We start from the raw sequence: 27372 nt of genomic DNA on the forward strand, positions 1-27372 counted from the left end.
CCATGCCTCAGAGACTGCAAGCTGTTATTAAAGCCAGAGGTGGTGCAACAAAATACTAGTGATGTATTGGAGTGTTCTTTTGTGTGTTTGTTTTTCATGATTCCATAATTTTTTCCTCAGAATTGAGTGATTCCATAATTTTTTCCCTCTGCTTGGTCTGAAAAAAATTACCCTTACTGAGTACCACATTTTTAATCTGGATTTCTTTTAGTGTATCTTAAAGCCCTAAAGTTGCCATATGAAATTACTTTAGTTTTGTGCCATGTCTGTGATCTGCTTTTTTTCAACAACATTAAACAACTGAATGAACATCCTCCGAGCCCGGTGATTCCATAATTTTTGCCAGGGGTTGTATGTTGCCTAGAGTCAACCAACTCCTGGCACCTGTCACCTGTTATTCCAGCCCAGGATGCTTTGACAACTTTTTGGCATTTGTTGGCTTTGCCTCAGAAACAGCATTTTTGATGTCACCCCACAAGTGTTCTATCAGATTAAGGTCTGGGGATTGTGCTGGCCACTCCATAACCTCAATTTTGTTGGACTAGAACCAAGATTTTGCTCGCTTACTGGTGTGTTTAGGGTTGTTGTCTTGTTGAAACACCCATTTCAAGGGCATATCCTCTTCAACGTAAGGCAAAATGACCTCTTCAAGTATGTTAATATATGCAAACTGGTCCATGATCCCTGGTATGCGGTAAATAGGTCCGGCATCATAGTAAGAGAAACATGCCCATGTCATGATGCTTCACCACCATGCTTCACTGTCTGCAGGGTGTACTATGGCTTGAATGTAGAGTTTGGGGGTTGTCTGACGAACTGTCCACGGCCCTTGGACCCAAAAAGAACAATTTTACTTTCATCAGTCCACAAAAGGTTTCTCCATTTGTCTCTAGGCCAGTTGAGGTGTTCTTTGGCAAATTGTATCCGCTTCAGTACATGACTCTTTTTTAACAGTGAGACTTTGCAGGGATTTCTTGCTAAGAAATTAGCTTCACACAGGCGTCTTCTAACTGTCACAGTCCTCACAGGTAACTTGAGACTGTCTTTGATCATCCTGGAGCTGATCATTGGCTGAGCCTTTGCCATTCTGGCTATTCTTCAATCCGTTCGAATGGTAGTCTTCAGTTTTCTTCCACGTCTCTCTGGTTTTGCTTTCCATAGTAAAGCATTGGAGATCATTTTAGCTGAACAGCCTGTCATTGTCTGCACTTCTTTATAAGTTTTACCCCCTCCAATCAACTTTTTAATCAAAGTACGCCGTTCTTCTGAACAATGTATTGAACGACTCATATTTCTCAGGCTTTCAAGGAGAAATGCATGTACAACATGTGCTGGCTTCACCCTTACATAAGGGCCACCTGATTCACACCTGTTTCTTCCCAGAATGATTGACCTCACTAATTGATCTCCACACTACTATTATTTTGAACACACCCTGTACAATGAATTATTCAAATACACAGACTCAAAAACATGTAGATCATGAATGCAGAGTCTGTTGGTTTTCTTAGAATCTACAGCACCAACTGGTAAATTGACACGTGGTAATGTAATTTATACCAAAAACAGTGATTAATCTGGTTAGTCATATTGGACTACTATTATTTTGAACACTACAGTATATATATATTATATTCCCATTCATTATCAGCAGTGCAATGTAAGAGGAGTCCAAGAAGCATTTACATTAAACATAGATGTCATTTTATTATATATTACATTGCAGAAGCGAGTTTGTACACAGGAGATGTAACAAAAGTACAAAGCTATACAATATATACAGATATATAGCAATAAATATTTGTACATCACATGAAGAATACGGTCTATGAATTTATATTGCTAATCTGGCCATAGGTACTATGCAGCAGCCTATATATTTCAGTGTATAGGACTGGTGGCTGTATATAGAAGAGTCTGTGCTATATACCCTCATGGTCCGTCCTATACATATCACATATGAATACAGTATGGTGTGCCCTCGATGAAGGTGGGGGGGGGTTGTACAGATTAGATGGTCCCATATTGTTACAAGGGTCCTGCAATAAAAGGCTGATCACAGGGTGTCCCACTATTGGAGGAATCTAAATGCAACTGTTTGATTTCCCTGCAGCGCCCCCGCAGGTAAAATGAAGCTTTTAATTGAAATTGATTGTCTGGATGACCATGGCCTATTATTTTAATTATATGATATAGAGATCAATTTGTAGACCAGCTGGTACATCAGGGAAGAACTGAATCGCTTCCTCTCCTTCCGTGACCCTGGCATAATTGCTACCTTTAGCCACCACTAGGGGGAGTTCACTGCATACAGATTTTTACAGCTCACAATGAGTCCTACACTAGTTGTAATAATGCGTACTCACTTAGCTCCCCCTAGTGGTGGCTCCATGCTCCCAAAATTGTATCACTTATGAAGTCAGAAGCCCAGAACTCTCCTCTCCTGTACAGATATATAAATATTATGTAATTAATCAGTACAGGACAAACAAGTGGGAGATATGAGCTTTAATATCATAGTACATTTGGCAGAACTGTAATTGAGATGGGGGGATGGGGATTTTTAAGTGCATAAATTAATTTCTGGGTTGGGTAACAGGACTTCGGAGTTTAACAAAAACACTAGGACGTAACTGTACTTGGCACTTCATACTTAACTTAATATACAATTTTGACATAGATTTTCCAGTTTATATCACCTGGCATCTAAAGTGATTCTCTACCGTTTAACACTATGTTTTTTCTGTGCAAATAATTGCTTAATATATCTTCATTGCAGTTAGAGCTCCATTTTTTCTGGTCCAAATCCCCTGCTTAGGCTTAGAGTTAAGAGATAACATTCTGAATGTTTACAGCCACCACTAGGGGGAGTTTTGTGTATACTGGATATACATTGAATTCAGTAATTACACAGTATGCAGTCAACTCCCCCTAGTGGTGGCTGACAATTTTATCACAGATGATATTTTGCTCTGTATCGGAAAAAAAAAAAAAAAAAAACAGAACTCCGTACACTGTAAAGAAATCTGAAAAAAAAATATTCAGCACAATATTAGGATACAAAATGGTCATTCAATTTAAAGAGTCCCAGTATAAATATATTATTGGTGACAAATATAATCATCTATATATCATATTATATAAGGTGTCATTCTGGATGATCTTCATTTCAGCACATAGGTATCTGCAGTACAGCACACTGTCTCTCTGACCTGCACAGACTTGTTTTAGGTCCCAACAGAAGGAAAAGCATCAATAGGGAACGATGAGACAGCAAGATGCGGTCAGGTTCAATTACATAAAACCAGAAAAGTTCTTCAGGTCTAAAACTAGAGAAGTGAAAGAAGGAGCATGGCATCTAATAACCATTTACTGATGGAGCCCCGAGGCGTCTCCATCTGCAGCCAAATCTTGATATATATTAGATCATTGCTAAATAATAATACGTGTGTACTGGCATGTAAAATAATTATATACACACATTATATACAAAGTCCAGGGTGGGGGAGGGGTCACATAAATAAATCCTATGTACACATCCATGGTGGGGATCAAGCTCACGTTAGGAATAGCGACATAGTGAATACTAAGCATGGCAGGTAGATGGCGCTGTGGGCGGAATGTCTCTGGGAGTGACTCAGTGGGGACGTTGTCGCAAAAACGGCATCTGTATCGTTCCTGGGCACGGCCATGTTACAGATGTTCCCTTCACAACATGAAGTGCAGACCTAGAGGGACAAGACAGTAAAGGTAACAAATAACAATTGCCCAAAATAACAATTGCTTTACATATGCTAATTATTGCAGCTATCCCCTACAGGAGGAAACCTATAGACGCAGGTAACCTGTCAGCTCATCAGCCAGGATTCGCTGTTTTATGGCAGCCTGTGCAGGCAGCTTTGTGGACAGGATGCTGGCTACCGTATATGGCAGCATGTATTCTGCTGACCAATTTATTAGAAACATAATACTTGGCTACCTGTGGTCACCTCTAGAGGGAGCCCACTGCCGTCACCTCTAGAGGGAGCCCACTGCCGTCACCTCTAGAGGGAGCCCACTGCCGTCACCTCTAGAGGGAGCCCACTGCCGTCACCTCTAGAGGAGGCTCACTGCCGTCACCTCTAGAGGGAGCCCACTGCCGTCACCTCTAGAGGGAGCTCACTGCCGTCACCTCTAGAGGGAGCCCACTGCCGTCACCTCTAGAGGGAGCCCACTGCCGTCACCTCTAGTGGGAGCCCACTGCCGTCACCTCTAGAGGGAGCCCACTGCCGTCACCTCTAGAGGGAGCTCACTGACGTCACCTCTAGAGGGAGCCCACTGACGTCACCTCTAGAGGGAGCTCACTGCCGTCACCTCTAGAGGGAGCCCACTGACGTCACCTCTAGAGGGAGCCCACTGCCGTCACCTCTAGAGGGAGCCCACTGCCGTCACCTCTAGAGGGAGCCCACTGCCGTCACCTCTAGAGGGAGCCCACTGCCGTCACCTCTAGAGTGAGCCCACTGCCGTCACCTCTAGAGGGAGCCCACTGCCGTCAGCACTAGAGGGAGCCCACTGCCGTCAGCACTAGAGGGAGCCCACTGCCGTCAGCACTAGAGGGAGCCCACTGCCGTCAGCACTAGAGGGAGCCACTGCCGTTACCTCTAGAGGGAACCCACTGCCGTCACCTCTAGAAGAGGGAGCCCACTGCCATCACCTCTAGAGGGAGACCACTGCCGTCACCTCTAGAGGGAACCCACTGCCGTCACCTCTAGAGGGAACCCACTGCCGTCACCTCTAGAAGAGGGAGCCCACTGCCATCACCTCTAGAGGGAGACCACTGCCCTCACCTCTAGAGGGAGCTTAATCCACTGTCTACACCTTTTACTCAACAACACAGTTTGCAGTAGGTTTCTAATTCCCTCTAATGGTGGCAGTAGGCAGCCAATATTATATTATGCTCCTAACTTCAGTCTATACAGAGGATTTGGAGCTTTGTATCAGGAAAATAAAACTGTGGTTGCTATAAAGATATGTTAACAAATTAGTCCTCACAGAACGTAGGACTAAAACCTGACATAATAGTGGGATGACATTCACCATTTCCATCTAAAGAGTCATAAAGTTTGGGTAGGTACAAAGTAAAATTGAGTTGAGGGCTGCAGACTTCAGTCGAAGCAGCAAATAAAAGATTAATTTAAAGGGGTTTTCCAATCCCAATAAAAACATTCTCTATAAGTTATAAAACTGCATGCATATGTCTTACCCTGTGTCCTTGAAGACCGGACTCTCTGCATCCCGTGTTCAGGCACTTCCCCAGCGAAGCACAGCTTTTAGTCACTGACATACTTTCCCCTAATGGATCCATAAGATGTTGAGAATAGCAATATCTGGTATCTGGGTGAAAGAAATGACATTGTATGAACGTGAGACAACTCTACAACTTATGTTCCAGCAGTGCGTGCCCTAAAAGAGGGAGAATCTGAAAAGGTTTGTTTTGGAAAAACCATTACAGTGCCACCTACATCTTTTGCCTGCGAGTGGTATTGCAGCTCACCCCTATTCACTTTAATAAGGCTGAGCAGCAATGTCAAAAACAGACCATGGACATAAGTTGAACTGTTTCCTTAAAAAAAAAGCAGATGTTTTTTTGTTTTAGTTTTTATAAAATCCCTTTAAACTTTCCCTCCCCATAAACATCGTTACCTAAGCTACTGCTTGCCCTGCACATGGGGTAAGCAACATAGCTAATCCAAAGAACTATACTACATTTCTAATTGGAGGTACTTGCTGGTACCATTTTGTTGCTAATAACTAGGCTATACAAGAGATTTTCGCCATATACAGTACTGTCATTTTGCGGTATATAGTACAAGTGATCAAATTATTTTAGGTTTAAGTCTCTTTGAAGGGCTAAAAAGTAAAAAATAAAAAAAGATATTAAAAATAAAATTAAATCACCCTGCGATTAAATAAATAGAAAAAATATATATAAAGCATGAATAAAAGCGCAATCTTTAAAAGTATAAAATTGTTTGGCCCTACCGTAAACATTGTAAAGAGAAAAAAAAATCATAACAAAAATTACGTTTTGTTGATGCTGCAACTTCCATAAAAAATGCAATAAACAGTGATAAAAACATCATATGTACTCCAAAAAGGTACCACTAACTACAGCTCTATATGCCGAAAAACAAAAGCCCTCAAACAGCTCCATCCATGGAAGAATAAAAATGTTCTGGGTCTTGGAAAATGGCCACTTAAAAAAATTGCATTATTTTTTTTTTTTATATAAATTTCAGAATTTTGTTAAACAATGACAAAAACTATACAAGTTTGGTATCTCTGTTATCGTACTGACTTGGAAAATCGTATTGCCAAGTCATTTTTACGGCAACATGAACACCATAAAAACGAAATCCAAAAAAACAATGACGGAATGGTGACATTCAAAACGTAGAAATCGTTCAACAAAAAAAAAAAACAGCCATCATACGGCTATGTTGACAAAAAGATATTAAAAAGTTATAGGTCTTGGAAAAAGGGGAGGAAAAAAAACAAAAGTGCAAAAATAAAAAATGACTCCTCCGTTAAAGTATTAATGAGGCTTTAGGTAGTATAGGCTCAATCAAGATGCAATTCTCACCCTATGGCCAAAAAGTCTTAGGCTACTCCCAGCAATAACAAAAATTCGGACCATGTTGTGCCATTTTTCCCCCCATAGGGTCATGGCACATCGGCACCGCCATGACCATGGGGCCTTAATAGTTAAATACATATCAAACGTTCACAATGAAATGATGATCTCAACCTGCCCCGAAAAACAAAACAAGAAGGTAACAAAACCTTGCCGACAGAAGGCGCCGTGTTTTTACAAGTCGTCTGACAAATCTCTCATCTCCATTCCCAACACATAAGGCAGCGATTCAAAGAGAAATATTTATCCAGCCAAAAACAATATTAAAATAATAATAATACTGACAGATGATGGATTTGATACGTGATGTACAAAGCATGCGTTGAGGTGGTCATGGAATAAATGCATGTGAATTACACAAAAAACAGAGGGGGGGGGGGAATGTGATTATAAAAGAAAAATGGCCGGAGTATCCTATAGCAACCAATCACAGGACTGTTTACATTTTACCAAAGTGCTTTAAAAAATGGAAGCTGTGCTGTGATTGGTTGCTATGGACAACATAGTGGTTCAAAAAATGGAAACTGCCCTGAGACTGGTTGCTAGGGGCAATAAAGACAGTGTTTCTTTTAGAGAGTTTGATAAATCCCCCCCCATAATTTATATTGATGGTCCATGTTGTTTTCTGGCCTCACTATCTAACAACTTACACACACCGATATTCTACATGGTGGCACCTATCGATCACCTACCCCCTATTTCCCCCAGTTACAGCATATACAGTTAAGCTAGGCCGAACATTCATGTGTTTTCTCTAGGGGGAGAGAAGAAAGCTGCTGCCAATCTCTTCTAGCAGCGTCTTATTTCCCCTGAAAAAAAAAGGATCAGCCATTGAAATCCCCAAGGCCAGAACCTTCTTTTTGCTCAACATCAGATGTTTCTGGAAGAGTCAGGGGCCCCCATACCCATCTTATGGTAGGCCGGTCCCGTCAAATTGGTGGGTTCAGCAGACTTTCATCTAATGTGTATGGGGGGCCTTAAGGCTACAAGTCTGGTGGTCCAAATACTATCCATGTATAAGGCCTCATGCACACAGCCATATTAGCTTTGTGTGCCAAGTAACGTCAGTATTTTTTGTGTTATTGTAAAAGAATCACAGATGAAAAAAATGGCGTACGCAATCCAATGCCTTATTACAGAGGAGTTCTGTATACGGCTTTCCATAGAGGCAACATGGCAGCTCACAGTGCGCGGATAGGTACGCCGCCATACCCATATCTGTTCGAGTTGGTTGCCCCCCCAAAAATTGTATCATTTGGAATTTTAATAATTGCAATTTTTCATAGAAAATATAAAGATAGTATAGGGCTATAACGAATGTAAATAAGAGAAGAAAAAGCCTCAAAAATTGGAGGAAACGAACATATTCTGGTATGCACAGCTAGTTTATCACACAGCAGCAATCCTCCTGTTATTTATTTAGCACCCAAATTTTCCAAATTATTGAACACAAAATGCCGGATTCATTATTGCAGTTGCGCCTATATTTTTTGAATTTTTAATGTTTTGCACCCTTTTTTTTTTATTTGCGCCATATTCATCGTTAAATTTGCTTCTTTTTTTTAGGTCTATTTCATATATTTTCACCTGTGTTTTTTTTTATAGTTAGTCATTGTGGGCAGTGTGGCATTTCCAAACTTTTTCACCCAATTTATTCAATTGTGACTTTTTCAAATGTCGCTAAATATTGGAGCGAATGTATTCCAACCCACCCCTCCCCCACCCCCCAGAATGAGTTTATGTACACCAGCCATTTTGACACAGCTTTTGTGCTATTTTGCCAGACATGCTACTTTTTCCGTGAAGAAGTCTAACCTTTTATTTTTTAGAGACAAAAATAAAAAAAGGGCATTTTTTATTTTGCACAAAATTCATGAACCGCATGTGCCATTTTGAAGAGCTTGGTGCAAAAAAATTCAATAAAGACCAAAAAAAAAAACGTAAATAATAAATTAGGTCCAAAATGTTACATTAGTCCCAGTTACCTCCAGGGGGTTCTAAGATGATATGCTATGGTCAAGTGCAGCTTTTGGAATGTGGGGACTAAACTTTTCCAGTGGTCCTGAATATAAACTGGTTGGATTAGAGCTCAGAACCCCAGTCCCACAGCTACTGCCCTTTTCATCAGTAACAATTAAAAAATTAGCAGAGCACATACATACATGTATGTGCTCTGTATGTGTGCACTATATATTTTTACTACAATAACACTTAATTGTACAGTATTTTTATAATTTTGAATTTTACGTGTTTGGGAGTAATTTTTTCTTCCTTCCTCTCTTTCGTCTTCCTGGTAATAATCTCCTGCCAAATTCACTTAAAATGAAACAACTAAGCATTATAATATGCTACAGGTTTAATCCGCTCTGGACAGAATGCCATTGTGCGCTGATTAATTAGTGTGTGTGGGTTCCAGACGCATTTTATCATTTGCCGAAAACACATTCTTTACGGATGTTGATGTTTGGTAAATAATAAAGCCATTTTCCTCCTGGAAATAAAGAAAACTTTGGAGGGCATGCTGAAACGCTGTCTCCTCGAAAGTCGCAGACGCCAGGTGAGGTGCCGAGTGATACATAGCAGGTAACATATAAATCATAGGAGCTGTCAGGAGTCCGGGACGCAAACATGGCTACAGCACACAATGACTCTCTCGGTAAAAAAGTGCTACCTTTCAGTGTGGCCAGGACAAACCCCTTTAAATTGGAGAATGTATAAGATGCCCCATTGGGCAAGGTGGATGAAATTTGGTATCAAATGCATTTGGTGTACCCAGCCTCTTGGTGAGCTAGTTAAAGCATCTTACAGATTGACTATTGTGAAGACGCATACGCATCATAAAATGAATCGGCAGTGCAATCGAAAACAAAAAACTGATTAATACATATTATTACAGGGTTCATAAAATTCCATACCCCTTTTCATGCCTGCAGGATCTCTGTAAATGTTCAGAAAACTCCTCAATCACCTAAAAATCCATCTAGTGAAAAACAGTAAATAGAAGACAAGCCGTTGGGGAAGGAGGGAGATGCAACTGCAGTTGTCTCTAAGAAACCAAATTAAGAGGAGATAAGGGGGACAGTGGTGTGAAACATCTGATTGGCTTATAGCACACAGGACAGAATCTGATATCCCGCCAGGAAGAGCCCACCCACTATGCAAGCATGAACAAAAAAAAAGTATATTTATAGTAAGAAACAAAGAAAACCCTTAGGCTAAGTGCCCACGAGGCAGATTTGATGCAGAGCGTTTTTGCCGCTCTCTGGCAGAAAAAAAACACATGCAGATTTACATGCAGATTTACATGCGTTTTTTCTGCCAGAGAGAAGAGTTTTTTCAGCGTTTTCGCACGCGTTTTTTCAAGCACTTTTCCAAGTGATTTTCAGCATCACTTGGAATAGTGCTTGAAAACTTGGTCACACTATATAAATCCATGCAACCGGCATGGATTTATATTGTGTGACCAACTTAGATGCTTTAAATGCTGCATCTATAGTAAAAAAAAAAAGAATTAAAAAGTTAAAAATAAAAAAAATCTGTATACTCACCTCTCCAGTCTCCTCCCGGCGTGACCATCAGCTGTCTAAATGACGTCACCGCAGGCCCTGCCAGTACACCGCGGGACACCGAAGAGAGAGGGCGCCGCCGAGAGCAGACAGGAGAGGTGAGTACACAGGTTTTTTTTATTTTTAACTTTTTTATTTCTTTTTTTCACTGCGTTGTAGTCTCCTCTTCATCCTGGGTACCACACACACCGCGATTACGCTGCAAATTCGCGGCCATTGAATTTAATTGAAACGCAGCAAATCCACATATACTTGCGGGTTTGCTGCGTTTCAATGTTCCTCAATGGCCGCGAATTTGCGACGTTATTGCGGTAGAAATTGTCATGCTGCGTTTTGCAAGGCAATGCAAATTCGGCGCGCTAATTAGCGCATCAACATCCGAATTCACATTGCTTTGTATGGCAGACGGTTTTACAAGCGTTTTCGCGGCGTTTTCACGGCCGTAAAATCGACGCAAAAATGCTACAAGAAAGCTAGGTGGGCACATAGCCTTAGGCTATGTTCACACGCGTTGTGTTTTGCTGCGTATTTTGCAGCAGATTTTTATGCAAATTTCAAGCTGCGTCTAGCAAAGTCTATGAGAAACCAGAATTCTCTGTTCACACATGTTGCTTTTTGTTTGCTGCGTATTTTCTGCCTTGCTTGCGTATTTGGAAAATAGAGCATGCCACTTCTTTCAGCGGTTCTGCAGCAGAAAACGCACCTGCGTCTTTGCTGCGTAACAGAAAACTCAACAAAACCTGCGTTTTTTACGCAGCGGTTTTCCTGCCAGAGAAAAGTTAGACACAACGTGTGTGAACATAGCCTTACAGTCCCCTTTCCATGTCTGCAGGATCTCTGTAAATGTTCAAAAACCTAAAACAGTAAATAGAAGATGATCAGTAGGGGTAGGAGGGAGATGCAACTGCAGCTTCTCTATGTGTTTCCAGGAAACCACATGAGGAGGAGATGATAGTTGGCCAGTGGGTGAGACAACTTTTTGTGTGATCAGGACACTCCCATTTAATTGGAGCATCCATAAAATGCCACAGTTTGTCAGGGTGCAAAATGTTGGTATTAAATTCACATGGTGCACCCCAACTCTCAGGTAGACAAAAGCTTCTTACAGATTGACTGCTGTTACCTATCAAAATTAGCATGAATAAGTAGTACATTTGAAAATATAAAAACTTTTTATATGGAATATTAGAGGACTGTGGAATCTTCATAAAATTCCAGCTTCCTTTTCCATGTTTACAGGATCTTCATAGATGTTCGGGAACCTCCTCAGTCACCTACAATCCGCGTAGTGTAAAATAGTTAATAGAAAATGAGAAGCAGGGGAAGGAGGGAGATGCAGCTGCAGCTTTTCTCCCAGTGTTTATGGAAAACTGTTTGGAGAGAGGGAAAGTGGAATGAGACATCTGAATAACGCAGAGCCCACAGCACAGCTCCGACATCGCACCAGGAAAAGCCCACACACTCTGTGACCATCAAGAACGAAAACATGCATTTAGACCAAGCAGCAAAGAATACCCTTTAATCCCCTTTCCATGCCTGCACGATCTCTGTAAATGTTCAAAACCCTCCTAAGTCACCTAAAATTACACTTTATGTAAAACAGTAATTCGTAGACAAGGAACAGGGGTAGGAGGGAGATGCAGCTGCAGCTTCTTGGAAAAGACTTATGAAAAGACTTTTAAAGGAAAATGCTGAAGAAAAATACAACAGCCGTACAGACTTATCACAAGTTCTTTATGTTAAGGTCAAGTCAAAAGATTTCCATCTACTAATGGCATCCATAAATCAAGGATCTGCACTGACAAGATCGCCAGGAATTGCTGCACAATCTCAATCCTTACAATTACCTGCCAGACATATTTTAGTAATAGCATAAAACAGAGCATCCAATGGAAAAAGTTTTGACAGGCCACATATCTGCCCACCGCTGTACTTTCCTACCGTCACACAGATTTACAGTGAAAGTTGGATCTATCAGGTACAGAAGGTTATGTGCCCCGGAGGATGCAGTAATGTCTGATCTTGAACTTTCTCTGAAATACCAGAAATAAAAATGGCAGTGGTTATTTGGGTTTATTTTTTCAGCATGGGCGCTTTTAGATCTTACATTTTGCCCTAAGCCATTAAACTTCATACATATCCAGTAACTTGACACACTCAGCTGTAAACTTGTACACGCAAAGCTGACAGATGTCCCCAAGTATTGTAACAAATCAGAGATGCATGGTTAGTGAGCAGAATGTCGTATTACATGATCGCCTTTTAATAGTAATACAGTGGGTACGGAAAGTATTCAGACCCCTTTAAATTTTTCACTCTTTGTTTCATTGCAGCCATTTGGTAAGTTCTCAAAAGCTCATTTTTTTCTCATTAAAGTACACTCTGCACCCCATCTTGACTGAAAAAAAACAAATGTAGAAATTTTTGCAAATTTATTAAAAAAGAAAAACTGAAATATCACATGGTCCTAAGTATTCAGACCCTTTGCTCAGTATTGAGTAGAAGCCCCTTTTGAGCTAGTACAGCCATGAGTCTTCATGGGAATGATGCAACAAGTTTTTCACACCTGGATTTGGGGATCCTCTGCCATTCTTCCTTGCAGATTCTCTCCAGTTCCATCAGGTTGGATGGTGAACGTTGGTGGACAGCCATTTTCAGGTCTCTCCAGAGATGCTCAATTGGGTTTAGGTCAGGGCTCTAGCTGGCCAGTCAAGAATGGTCAGAGTTGTTCTGAAGCCACTCCTTTGTTATTTTAGCTGTGTGCTTAGGGGCATTGTCTTGTTGGAAGGTGAACCTTTGGCCAAGTCTGAGGTCCAGAGCACTCTGGAAGAGGTTTTTATCCAGGATATCGCTGTACTTGACCGCATTTCATTCAATTGCAACCAGTCATCCTGTCCCTGCAGCTGAAAAACACCCCCATAGCATGATGCTGCCACCACCATGTTTCACTGGTGGTGGCAAACTGTATGCGGGCTTTCATATGTCTTGCACTGAGGAGAGGCTTCCATCGGGCCACTCTGCCATAAAGGTCCAACTGGTGGAGGACTGCAGTGATAGTTGACTTTGTGGAACTTTCTCCCATCTCCCTACTGCATCTCTGGAGCTCAGCCACAGTGATCTTGGGGTTCTTCATTACCTCTCTCACCAAGGCTCTTCTCCCACGATTGCTCAGTTTGGCTGGACGGCCGGTTCTAGGAAGACTTCTGGTGGTCCCAAACTTCTTCCATTTAAGGATTATGGAGGCCACTGTGCTCTTAGGAACCTTGAGTAATGCAGAAATTCTTTTGTAACCTTGCCAGATCTGTGCCTTGCCACAATTCTGTCTCTGAGCTCCTTGGGCAGTTCCTTCTCATTTGGTCTCACATGCACTGTGAGCTGTGAGGTCTTATACAGACAGGTGTGTGCCTTTCCAAAACAAGTCCTATCAGTTTAATTAAACACAGCTGGACTCCAATGAAGGAGTAGAACCATCTCAAGGAGGATCACAAGCAAATGGACAGCATGTGACTTAAATATGAGTGTCTGAGCAAAGGGTCTGAATACTTGTGACCATGTGATATTTCAGTTTTACTTTTTTAATAAATTTGCAAAAATGTCTACATTTCTGTTTTTTTCAGTCAAGATGGGGTGCAGAGTGTACTCTAATGAGAAAAAAATTTACTTTTTAGAATTTACCAAATGGCTGCAATGAAACAAAGAGTGAAAAATGTAAAGGGGTCTGAATACTTTCCGTACCCACTGTATATAGATGGGCCTGTAGGGATTCACGCTCTCAGGTAGGCATTAAGCAGCATTCACACAGGCAATGCAGTTTGGTCCAAACGTGCAGTTTTTTTGCTACATGAAACTCCAATGGGTTTAAAACCAAAAACAGCCTCTTCTGGGCACAAAGGTGTAACAGCAACTAAACAGTTCATTTATCGGGCACATATGTCAGTGCAGGCTCACCCAAACAGATTACAGTCCTTCCTCTCAATGCAAACTTCATACACAGTGTTACGGATCCGGGTGGTGGACCCTCTGTGCTGCGGTGCAAGGAGGGACCAGAGGGGCGTAACTAGGTATCAACTCGGACTGACCAAGGTCGCACGGCGGCTCAATCGACTCCGTGAACCAGGGAAGGTCCGAGCAGAGGGACCAGGTGCTACTCTGGACCAGTCCTTGTATGAGAGCAGGTGACTCCCACGGGTCAGAAGGCAGGGACTGACTGGTACAGCAGATGAGCACGACAGGCAGGCAGACGGGTGATCCGGGAAGACGGACTGGCAGACACCACAGGTAACTGGCAGGAGCCTCCAGGTAGGCTGTCTGGTAGGCACGGCAGGTAACTGGTACGTTCTCCGGGTAGGCAGGCAAGCCTGGCCCATAGACAGACTGGCAGGTTAGGACCGTAGGCAGACCGTCGGGCTGGAGAGTGTACTTGGCTGGCGGACACAGGTAGACAGGCTGGCAGACTGGACTGGTAGTCAGGCTGGCGGACTGGACTGGTAGTCAGGCTGGCGGACTGGACTGGTAGTCAGGCTGGCGGACTGGACTGGTAGTCAGGCTGGCGGACTGGACTGGTAGTCAGACTAGCAGCGGGAACTGAGGGCTGAAGCAGAGTTTAGAACACAGAGCTACAACCTTGCACGGGCACCTCCATTTTGGAGGAGGTGCCTCTTATATGAGAGGTCCTCCGGCCATTAGCCAGGGACTCCTTAGGACGGCGCGCGCAGCCCCTTTAAGAGGGAGGGAGCGCACGCGCGCCCTAAGCACAGTGCTTGGGAAGCCGCGCGCACCGGCAGCAGCAGCAGGAGGGCCGGAAGACGCCGGGTTAGGAGCGCGGCGGTAATGGGGATGGCGTCTCTGCCGGTCAGGGGGCAGAGACGCCGATGCTACAGTACCCCCCCCCCCTTTACGCCCCCTCTTTTTTAGGCCTGAAAATAAAAATTTAAGAAGAAACGGGGCGTGGATGTTCTCCCTGGGTTCCCAAGTTCTCTCCTAAGGGCCAAAGCCCTTCCAATCCACCAGAGAAAAAGGTTTTTCCTCTTACCCTCTTGGTGGCCAGAATGTTCTCTACCTCATAGACGTCCTCAGCGGAGACCGGAGCTGGGGAGGTATCTGGATTATCGGAAAAAGAATTAAGAACAACCGGTTTGAGGAGAGATACGTGGAAGGAGTTGGGAAACCGTAAGGTGGCCGGGAGTTTTAACTTGTAGGCCACTGGATTGATTTGCTTGAGGACTTTAAATGGACCGATGAACCGTGGACCCAACTTATAGGAGGGTATTTTGAGACGAACATGTTTGGAGGAGAGCCAAACCTTGTCTCCCGGACGGAATTGAAGCGGATCCAGATGTCTCTTATCAGTATGTCTCTTCATCCGCTCGGAGGATTGAAGAAGTGCGGATCTACAGTAGTGTCCTCCCAAATGGTGGAAAATTCGCTGACCAGAGACTCCGCGGCAGGATTGTCCACTGAAGCGGAGACGGGAAACGGAATCCGGGGGTGTTGACCGTAGACCACAAAGAACGGGGACTTGGAAGAAGATTCGCTCTCATGGTTATTATAGGAGAACTCGGCCCATGGTAGGAGCTCTACCCAATCGGTATGGTGAGCGTTGACGAAGTGCCGGAGGAAGCTGGTAAGGATCTGGTTGATCCGTTCCACTTGGTCATTGAACTGAGGATGATAAGCAGAGGAGAAATCCAGAGAGACATCCATCAGCTTACACGTAGCTCTCCAAAAGCGCGAAGTGAACTGGACCCCTCGATCAGACACAATGTGGAGGGGTAGGCCGTGTAAAGGAAAGAGGTGATAGATGAAGTCCTTAGCCAGCACAGATGCAGATGGGAGACCAGGCAGAGGGATAAAGTGGGCCATTTTAGAAAAGCGGTCAGCGACCACCCAAATGACAGTACAACCGGCAGAAACAGGGAGATCAGTAATAAAGTCCATAGCAATGTGTTGCCACGGGGCAGCAGGTACGGGAAGAGGCAGGAGACGGCCGGCTGGAAGACGTCTGGGAACCTTGTTGCGAGCACAGGATGAACAGGCCGTGACGAAGTCTACAACATCCTTGCGCAGGGAAGGCCACCAGTAATTCCGGGTAATGAGCAGGAAGGTCCTCCGCTGGCCAGAATGGCCGGCTAGTTTAGATGAATGACCCCAGTGAAGAACCTTCTTACGATGCGGAACCGCTACAAACGTCTTACCTGGTGGGAGACGAGACAGGTCCAAGGGAGCCACATTCATCACTTTAGAGGGATCGATGACATGCATAAACTCCTCCTCTTGATCGGAAGACAGGAAGGATCGGGACAAAGCGTCGGCTTTAACGTTCTTGTCCACAGGGCGGTAATATAGGCTAAAGTTGAAACGGGCGAAGAGCAAAGACCACCGGACCAGATGCGGATTGAGTCTTTGGGCATTTTTTAGATATGCCAGGTTTTTGTGGTCAGTATAGATGACCACCGGGTGCAGAGCTCCCTCTAGCAGGTAACGCCACTCCTCCAGCGCCAATTTGATGGCTAGCAGTTCTCGGACTCCTATGGAATAGTTGCGCTCGGACGAGGAGAAGAGCTTGGAGAAGAAGCCGCAGGTTACCATTCTCCCGGACGGAGATTTCTGGGTGAGCACCACTCCGGCTCCGGAAGAGGAAGCATCAACCTCCAGAAAGAACTGTTTGTTGCAATCGGGACGGTGCAGCACCGGGGCAGAAGAGAAGGCTTGTTTTAAGGAGAGGAAGGCCTCCTCCGCTTTGGACGTCCATTCCTTAGGATTAGCACCCTTTTGGGTGAGCGCAGAGATGGGTGCAGTCCGGGAAGAGAAATGCGGGATGAAGAGGCAGTAATAGTTAGCGAAGCCCAGGAATCGCTGAATCGCCTTCAACCCCTCCGGTCGGGGCCACTTTAAGACGGCAGAGACCTTCTCGGGGTTCATCCGTAGACCAGTCTTAGAGATAATATAGCCCAGGAACGGAAGAGAGGTCTGCTCGAAGAGGCATTTCTCAAATTTTGCGTATAGGTGATTCTGCCTGAGCCTAAGCAGGACCTGACGAACATCCCTCCGGTGTGTGGGTAGATCCGGAGAGAAGACCAAGATGTCGTCCAGGTACACCACCACGCATGAATATAAGAGGTCACGGAAGATGTCATTAACTAGTTCTTGGAAGACGGCTGGAGCATTACAGAGGCTGAAGGGCATCACATGGTATTCATAGTGGCCGTCCTGGGTATTGAATGCCGCCTTCCACTCGTCTCCTTGGCGGATCCGGACCAAGTTATACGCCCCACGAAGATCGAGATTGGAGAAGATCTTCGCGCCTTTAAGGAAGTCGAACAGCTCTGAGATGAGTGGCAGGGGGTATTTATTTTTTATAGTAATCTGGTTAAGTCCCCTATAATTGATACAGGGGCGTAGTGAACCGTCTTTCTTTTTTACGAAGAAGAATCCAGCTCAAGCCGGGGAGGTAGATTTCTGGATGAATCCCCTAGCCAGATTTTCTTCGATGTACTCTGACATGGCCCGGGTTTCGGCCAGCGACAAGGGGTAGATACGCCCACGGGGTGGAGTGGCACCGGGTGCCAGGTTGATAGGGCAATCATATGGCCTATGAGGTGGCAGTGTCTCTGCCTCCTTCTTGTCGAAGACATCAGCATAGGACCAGTAAGGTGCCGGTAGACCAGGTAAATTATCCGGGGTAGACGGAGGTCTAACCGAGCGAACCAGAACCAGGCAGGTCTCATGGCAATCCTGCCCCCAACGGAGCACCTCACTGGATCACCAATTCAGAACGGGTTCATGTCTCTGTAGTCAGGGTAGACCTAGCAAAAGGGAGTGAGAGAGTCCAGATAGCACATGGAAGGAGATCCTCTCCGAGTGCAACATTCCCACCTGAAGGGTTACAGGCTCTGTGACGAGCAAGATGGTCACTGGAAGGAGTCTTCCATCCACGGAAGCGACTGCCAATGGTTCAGCCAGAGGTTTGGTGGGAATCTGATACTTCTCTACAAGGGACTGAGAAATGAGATTCCCAGTGGCTCCGGAATCCAGGTGGGCGGTTTCAAAGAAGCGGGTCTCTCCACAGGAAATAGAAAAGGATAGCGTCAAGAACAGAGAGGATTTACTCTTGCCTAGGACGACCTCTCCGAGTGGTCCTAGACACTGGAGTTTCCCGGCTTCTCCGGGCAGGAACGGACCAGATGCTCCTTACTACCACAGTAGAAACAGCTCCCCTTGGCACGGCGTGTTTCTTGGCGAGACTTGACCATCTTGGTCTGGTCGATCTGCATGGGTTCGGGCGAGCGTGCCTGGGGAGTTGCAGGTTGGGAGGCAGGTTTCTGGAAAACAGGAGCAAAATGAGGAAATCTTTCCCGGGTAGTCTCCTTAGCTCATTCCAGGAAACGGATGTCAAACCGGGTAGCTAGTGACACCAGGTCATCCAGGGTGGTAGGAATGTCCCGGACGGCTAGCTCGTCCTTGATCCGTCCAAAAAGACCATCCCAGAAGGTGGACACCAGGGCCTGGTTGTTCCAGGCAAGCTCAGAAGCGAGGGTACGGAACTGTATGGCATACTGGCCCACGGTGAGACTCCCTTGGCGGAGTCAGAGCAATGAGGAGGCAGTAGAAGTCCTTCGTCCGGGCTCATCGAAGACCTTCCAGAAGGCAGTGAGGAAAGCCGGAAGATCGGACACCAGGGGAAAACCCTCTCTCCCATAGAGGGTTTAGCCATGCCACTGCTTCCCCGGTGAGGTGAGACATGATGAACACCACCTTGGCCCGGTCAGAGGGAAACTGATGTGCCAGTAGTTCAAAGTGCAGTGTGCACTGGTACAGAAAACCCCGACATAAGACGGGGTCACCCCCAAAACGAGGAGGCGCAGAGAGCCGGGGTCCTGAGCTGGATGCCGTGGCACTGGTAGGCAGAGGCGCCGCCAGAGCGGGTGTCGCTCGGCTCGAGGCGGATACTGGTGGGAAGGACAGCGTGTCCAGGCGAGAGTTGACAGACCGCAGGTAGCTCAGGATGGTTTCCTGTTGGGATCTCTGACGAGAAACCTCCTGGTACAGGTCAGCAAGTGAAGGAGCCTGGGGGCCACCGGGTTTCATGGCCCGTGCAAACTGTTACGGATCCGGGTGGAGGAACCTTTGTGCTGCGGTGCAAGGAGGGACCAGAGGGGCGTAACTAGGTATCAACTCAGACTGACCAAGGTCGCACGGTGGCTCAATCGACTCCGTGAACCAGGGAAGGACCGAGCTGAGGGACCAGGTGCTACTCTGGACCAGTCCTTGTATGAGAGCAGGTGACTCCCACGGGTCAGAAGGCAGGGACTGACTGGTACAGCAGATGAGCATGGCAGACAGGCTGACGGGTGATCCGGGAAGACGAACTGGCAGACACCACGGGTAACTGGCAGGAGCCTCCAGGTAGGCTGTCTGGTAGGCACGGCAGGTAAATCGTACGTTCTCCGGGTAGGCAGGCAAGCCTGGCCCATAGACAGAGGGGCGGGTTAGGACCGTAGGCAGACCATCGGGCTGGAGAGTGTACTTGGCTGGCGGACACAGGTAGACAGGCTGGCGGACTGGACTGGTAGTCAGGCTGGCGGACTGGACTGGTAGTCAGGCTGGCGGACTGGACTGGTAGTCAGGCTGGCGGACTGCACTGGTAGTCAGGCTGGTGGACTGGACTGGTAGTCAGACTAGCAGTGGGACCTGAGGGCTGAAGCAGAGTTTAGAACACAGAGCTACAACCTTGCACAGGCACCTCTATTTTGGAGGAGGTGCCTTTTATATGAGAGGTCCTCCGGCCATTAGCCGGGGACTCCTTAGAACAGCGCGCGCGGCCTCTTTAAGAGGGAGGGAGCGTGCACGCGCCCTAAGCACAGTGCTCGGGAAGCTGCGCGCGCCGGCAGCAGCAGCAGCAGGAGGGCCGGAAGACGCCGGGCCAGGAGCGCGGCGGTAAGGGAGACGGCGTCTCTGCCTGTCCGGGGGCAAAGACACCGATACTACACACAGAAGATGCCCGATCCCATCAGTCTTGGCATCTTCTTCAGCCTGAGCTCCAGCAGCTTCCTGCACCAAACATAAGTGCTCAACTCCAGGCTCAGTTCACACTGAACACATGTTTCTCTGCAGCTCCAACACACAGACTGCTCAGCTTTCTTAGCTTACCCGTGCAATCTCCATTCACAGAGAGATCCCAGCACGTCTCTTTCAGCTACAGCTCACATTTTGGATGGACACTCACCAGCAGCACACTCGACTCTGCTTCATCCAGCAGACTGACCCACCTAGTGAACACAGGCCCTGGTTCTAGTAAAAAAGACAGCCAGGTGCATCTAATCAAGACCTACTGTGCTAGGATTTAACCCTAGCCTATCTGACTTTGCTACAGGCCACAGAGGCAGACTGTAAAGGGGCCACAGGGGTAAATGTTAGACAAAACATAGACGGGCTAGAGAGGCAATACATGACGCCACAGAGGCAAATTATGGAGGAGTCATAGAGGTGAAATGTGAGGCCACAGAGACAAAATATACAGGGGCCGCAGAGGCGAAACGGGAGGTCACAGAGGTGAAAAAGAGGGGCCACAGAAATGAAACATCAGGCGAAACACAGGGGGGCCACAGAGGCAAAACATTAATCTCCTGAGTCCCAATACAAAATAAGTAAAAGGGCCTCTGTCTAACATGTGCCATCTAAAATACTGGTGTTTTCTTATGTGACAAACAGTAGGAAATCACCATTATAAAAGGCACCCAAGTGGGATTATTTACTGCAGTCATGTTTGATAAAGGCATCAACTGCTAAATTAATGTAAATTTACATCATGGGGAACTGACTGCTGACATTCAGTGAGTGGCAGATAAAGTTAAACTATAATTTATTTATTTATTATGCTTTGCTTATATAGCACTATCATATCCTGCAGCGCTTTACAGACATTATCATCACTGTCCCCATTGGGGCTTGCAATCTAGATCCCCTATTGGTATGTCTTTGGAGTGTGGGAGGAAACTGGAGAGCCCAGAGGAAACCCATGCAAACACAGGGGGAACATACAAACTCCTTGCAGATGTTCTTGGTGGGATTTGAACCCAGGACCCCAGCACTGCAAAGTAACAGTGCTAACCACTGAGCCACCATGCTGCCATCTGCATTTCTTTTTATACTAGCTGCTTAAAGGGAATTTGTCAGTAGGATTTATCCCTCTGAACCTCTCCCACCCCCACTTTTGACCTTAATGCATCTTCTAAACTTATATTTTTTAGTCAATTGACATAAAAAAAATACTCTGAAAAAGTATTGTATGTAAGTAAAGGCTCAAGTGTCCACTTGGCACATCCCTACCGCCTAAATGTCCTGGTCGATTTTTGCTAAGATCGCTCCTTCTCCATTGATTGACATAAAGCTAAAATCGGGTGCATGCGCAGTGTGTTTACCATTCTGTCAGCTGAGTGATCAGGTCATTAAAGGGGTGTTCCCACAGTTGAAAGATAATTTGCTGTAGGTCGACCACTGGGTCCCCCAGCGATCCCAAGGACAAGACTGATTCTGAAGAACGAGATTCTGCAGATCCCTATCCCGAGTGGAGTGGAGGTGCACATGTTGAACCTCTGCTCTATTCAAGGTCTATGGGCCTGCCGGAAATAGCAGACAGCTGTCTTTGGCAGTTCCATAGACAATGAATGGAGTGTCGGTTAGACATGTGCACCTCCGCTCCATTTAGGACAGGGATCTGCAGAACCTTATTCTCCAGATCCAAAAGCCTTATTTTTGGGATTGTTGGGGGTCCCGGCAGTCGGATCCACAGCAATCAGCAAATCATCACCTACTCAGGACACTTATACACCCAGCAGACACTTCAGCCTTCACTTGCAGATGAAGAATTGTTTTAAAAGTAGTTTTTATACAACATGCGGTGCTACAACTGACTGATGATCTTTCCAGGTGAGAACCAGTGGTCAGAGAGGTTTATAGGGGTAGATCCTGTTGACAGGTTTCTTTTCTAGGACTCCACATAGTTTGTTGTCTACTTTGTACATTTTGCCTCAGAGGTAATAATACCCCCCACATATCTATCCTGTGCCAAGAAGGCTATGACCTTCCCCTGTCTACTTTTCTATTGTTTGGCCCATGTGCAGAGATGGAGGAGAGCTCTTGCCTTAAGGCAGCACTGGACAGCAATGGAAAGTAATAAGACAGCAGGAATGAGGTGCGAAGTCGCTCAATGCAACCAAATTCCTGCCCTTACAGAACTAAAGCACGGAACTAAGAAAAAGCTAAACTAAGTACAACTCCGTCATAACAATACTGATTACAGCCTGCAACGTTCCTGTCCACAAGGTCGTGTCTTCTACTATTGGAGAATAATAAAGAAAAATCAGGTTAAATAAGAATATTAATGCAAGTTCCTAATTCTGTCTGGAGCTGATCTTGCACACTTCTCAGCCCAGTTTGTAAGCCATCTACAGTCATGGTCAAAAGTATTGAGAATGAGACAAATAGTAATTTTTCCAAAGTTTACTGCTTCATTTTTTGTAAAGGAAATTTGCATATACTCCTGAATGTCAAAGAGTGATCAGCTTAACAGCAATTACTGTACTTGCAAAGTCAATATTTGCCCAGAAAATGAACTTTAACCCCCAAAACACATTTCAACATCATTGCAGTCCTGCCTTAAAAGGAGCAGCTAACATCGTTTTAGTGATTGATCCATTAACACAGGTGTAGGTGTTGATGAGGACAGGGCTGGCGATCAATCAGTCATGATTAAGTAAGAATGACATCATTGAACACTTTAAAAGGAGGCTGGTTCTTGGTATCATTGTTTCTCTTCAGTTAACCATGGTTATCTCTAAAGAAACACGTGCAGCCATCATTGCACTGCACAAAAATGGCCTAACAGGGAAGAGTATCGCAGCTACAAAGATTGCACCTCAGTCAACAATCTATCGCATCATCAAGAACTTCAAGGAGAGAGCTTCCGTTGTTGTCAAAAAGGCTCCAGGGCGCCCAAGAAAGACCAGCAAGCGCCAGGACCGTATCTTAAAACTGTTTCAGCTGCGGGATCGGACTACCAGCAGTGCCGAGCTTGCTCAGGAATGGCAGCAGGCTGGTGTGAGTGCTCCTGCACGCACTGTGAGGCGGAGACTCTTTGAGCAAGGGCTGGTTTCAAGGAGGGCAGCAAAGAAGACACTTCTCTCCAGAAAATACATCAGGGACCGACTGATATTCTGCAAAAGGTACAGGGAGTGGACTGCTGAGGACTGGGGCAAAGTCATTTTCTCTGATGAATCCCCTTTTCGATTGTTTGGGACATCTGGAAAACAGCTTATTCGGAGAAGAAGAGGTGAGCGCTACCACCAGTCTTGTCTCATGCCAACTGTAAAGCATCCTGAAACCATTCATGTGTGGGGTTGCTTCTCAGCCAAGGGAATCGGCTCACTCACAGTCTTGCCTAAAAACACAGCCTTCAATAAAGAATGGTACCAGAATGTCCTCCAAGAGCAACTTCTCCCAACTGTCCAAGAGCAGTTTGGCGCCCAACAACGCCTTTTCCAGCATGATGGAGCACCTTGCCATAAAGCAATGGTGATAACTAAATGGCTCATGGAACAAAACATAGAGATTTTGGGTCCATGGCCTGGAAACTCCCCAGATCTTAATCCCATTGAGAACTTGTGGTCAATCATCAAGAGACGGGTGGACAAACAAAAACCAACAAATTCTGGCAAAATGTAAGCATTGATTATGCAAGAATGGACTGCTATCAGTCAGGATTTGGTCCAAAAGTTGATTGAGAGCATGCCAGGGAGAATTACAGAGGTCTTGAAGAAGAAGGGGCAACACTGCAAATATTGACTTGCTGCATTAACTCATTCTAACTGTCAATATAACCTATTGGTACTCATAATATGATAGCAATTATATTTCTGTATGTGATATAAACATCAGACAAACACGAATAAAAACCAGAGGCCAGCAGATCATGTGAAAATATAATTTTGGTGTCATTCTCAAAACTTTTGGCCATGACTGTATACTCCAGGGGCGGACATATCATTGGTGCAACCTGTGCAGCCGCAGAGGGGCCCAAGAGGTAAGGAGGCCCATTTCCACTTCCAAAGCATTATGAGTTATTGGACAGTAAAGGGCCCTTATATTGTTGTTGTACAGGGGCCCGTATCTGCCAGTGCTATACCTATTTGACTAACGCAAGCCAAACCGACTGATATTGACAGATATGGCCGCCAGTGTAATGTGTACGGGAGCCAAATACAGATGATGTTGGGGGAGATACAGAGCAGTCGTTTCCAATTTCGGACTGCAGATTCTTTTTGTTTTCCTGGAAATAAGCCACCACCAAAAGAGTCTGATCTGGCTGATAGAGAACACAGGAGCTCTCGGCAGAGTGAGTGCTCCGGTTTATGGTTGAGATGGCCGAAATATCTGCTGACCGAACAATCGGTTGAACCATCGTTCATCCCTAAGCTATCTAAGGTGTATGGGGGCTTAACAGATGAAAAGTGACAACCACTATTATATAAATCATCATCACGAATGGTTCCTTCAAGGAGAATACATGTATTTACTAAGGCTGGGTTTCCATCTTTCGGTTGTATCCGGCCAGTTGTTATATGCAGGGTTGGCACCAGCACCCGACGACCCTGGACGAGTTTTGGGGATTACGACATTGGCCCTTTGTGCAATACATGTATGAAGCGAGCTTAGAATCTGAGTCCGCATCATACAGCAATTGGTGCCATCTGTGTTGTCCTTAAACCTAGAACGCATGACCATAAAAATCTACACTTTCACATACCTGGGGCCTTTTAGGCCCGTGTGCAAATAACATGGAATAACTCAAACAAAAATGACAAACAACTATATACCTGAAGAATACCTAGAGTTTCAAAATTCTAACTAAAGTAATCTTGCAGAAAATAGAAAACAATTAACAGGGCGGGCCTGCGAGGCCCCAGGTATGCGTTCTAGGGTTAAAAATAAAAATAAATATAACAATATTACTCTTTTTTGGTTACTTTGCCTCTTCCCAAAAACATGGAATAAAAAGATCATAAAGTCGAATGGCCCCCCCCAAAATAGTAATGATGAAAACTACAGTTTGCATCAACCAAATAAAAAAGAACAAAATGTATCGCTCTTTAGAAAACTATCTGAAAGCAAAGATTGGCTCATCAACCAAAAAATCTGGAGCCGGTCCCGCCTAAGCCAGACACAACTGACGACAAAGTTGTTACTTTTGTGCAGCGGAGGTTTGGTGTCGAAACGCGTTGCCCTTGTGTTTCCTTTTCCCCCGGAAATTTTTAATGATTGAATAAAGTTGAAGTTTTATCAATCTAACAGAAGCTGGAACCATCGCCTTTCTTTTCTTTTCTACACTGCATGCAATATTGTTTGATCTGGCGCCATCAGCGGTCCATCGCAGTAACAATTCAGAATTGCAGACTATTTCCTCGGTGAAGAGTCCTGCATGCCGGGGGCAGCTAAGCTAATAATGGATTTTTGCTGTTCACTCAAAACTTTTCTTTCCTGGCTTCTGGGCGTGGGAAGAAAATCATTGAGTGGAGTGTTTGTGCGCGGTCGGCACGAACTGGTGGGCCACTGTGCGGCGAGACGTCTCGAATCAGAATACACTATGACTGTGTAGAAAGTGCAGGTCTCAGATCATCTGCTCCGTCCCCCCGGCTAAATCCCATGCAATCTAAGAAATGTATTATCTGATCAGAGACGCTAAGTGCATATCAGAATATTGGGTTGCACAGATTATCTTCTGATTAGATTCAGACTTCCCAACAATTGCCATCACCATAGATATGAAGCTGGTTTATTTAGTCTAAAATTCGAGTTTAGGTTTCACCATGAACCCTGCATTGATGTAGCTCCAAAAGTTAACCCTGGATCAAGCAGAGAAAGGTAAAACATGGATGGTGCCGTACAAGGATGCGGCATTTTCCCATGTGGGAACATGGGAAACCAGTTTCCTAGAACGTGTAAGACCACATTTTGGGACTGTTTTGGCGCTCTCACTTCTCAGACCTCATTCATACATACTAACAGTAGTGTTGGAGGAATAAGGATGTTTAAGGACCAACCCCAGTCCCTCCCGAAAATGCCACCGATCCTTCAGTAAAAGACCCTAAATAGCACACCCACGTCCCAGATCTGCTAGGACTGTAAAAATTGGGATAGTCCTGGCAAATTCTGGACTGTTGGCAGCTCTGCTCATAGTTGAGCCCACAGTTTTTTTGAGGATTTTTTTTTTCAAATGCCTGAAAAACACTTAAAAAACTCTTCCAATTCATCTCTATTTTAAAACCACTTTGCTATTCATACGTTCAGTCGTCTGAAGGTTTTATTTCCGCTTTTTGAAAAACGCCTGGTGGGAAAAAAGAAAGTTCATTACAGTGACCCCTGATGGAAAACGCCCCAAACTAAGCACTGTCCAATCAAAAGGCAGCAAACAAAAACTCTTCCAAAACCACTTCAGGGAATGGAAAGTTTCCTCTTGATAAAGTCATCTTTTTAACGGCCTCAAAAACCATTGTCTGCACACACCTTTATACAGACTCGTAGGTTTGGTTCACATGCAGTTTTTTAATTTTTGAGACTTTCAAAAACCATGACTTATTCAATAGACACATCTTCATAATACTTTTTGGGGGAGTTTTTGGAAGAGCTTTTTTTTTTGCAGACTTTTAATTTGTCAGCTCCTAATTTGGAGCAGATCCATCTGGATTCCTTTACGAAGAAGAGCATGTTTTTTCCCCAGCCTCTCCAGAAAAAAAACAAAACCTTAAAAACTCCTCATATGAATAGCAAAGCTACGTGCATACAGTTTTTTGGCTCAGTTTTTGGAGCAGAAACTGGCTATATGCACGGGGAGTCTTTTGGCTGAGTTCTCAGAGCAGAATCTCCAAGTTTTTGATGCGTTTTGGAGGAGAATTTGGAGAGTTTCCACTAGGATTCGGTCCAAAAATTCTTCAAAAAACTCTGTATGCACATAGCCAAAGTAGATTTTCCGTGGAAATTTATAGGAAGAGTTTTCCAAGTGGTTTTCAACTGTTTTTTTTTGGAGTGGATCTGCGCCAAGAAACTTTTCAAAAACTCTGTGTGAACATAGCATAACTA

At 44.9% G+C, this 27372-nt stretch overlaps 1 protein-coding gene across 2 annotated transcripts in view; it reads right to left on the bottom strand.

Moving 5' to 3' along the window:
- Positions 1-1712: 1712 nt before the first annotated feature.
- Positions 1713-27372, bottom strand: part of LYPD6 (LY6/PLAUR domain containing 6) — a 62264-nt gene continuing 36604 nt past the window's right edge. The window contains exons 5-6 of one of the 2 annotated variants that reach the window (XM_073645695.1): positions 5243-5373; positions 1713-3728 (exon numbers count right to left, since the gene is read on the bottom strand). In XM_073645695.1, coding sequence (XP_073501796.1) covers positions 3558-3728; positions 5243-5373 — 302 coding nt within the window. In that variant the 3' untranslated portion in view covers positions 1713-3557. The remainder of the gene's footprint in view (positions 3729-5242; positions 5374-27372) is intronic. The other variant, XM_073645696.1, reaches the window with a different exon arrangement.

This window comes from Phyllobates terribilis, unplaced genomic scaffold, assembly GCF_046119375.1.
Source record: "Phyllobates terribilis strain yellow unplaced genomic scaffold, ASM4611937v1 Scaffold_9__5_contigs__length_417890890, whole genome shotgun sequence".
NCBI lineage: Eukaryota > Metazoa > Chordata > Amphibia > Anura > Dendrobatidae > Phyllobates > Phyllobates terribilis.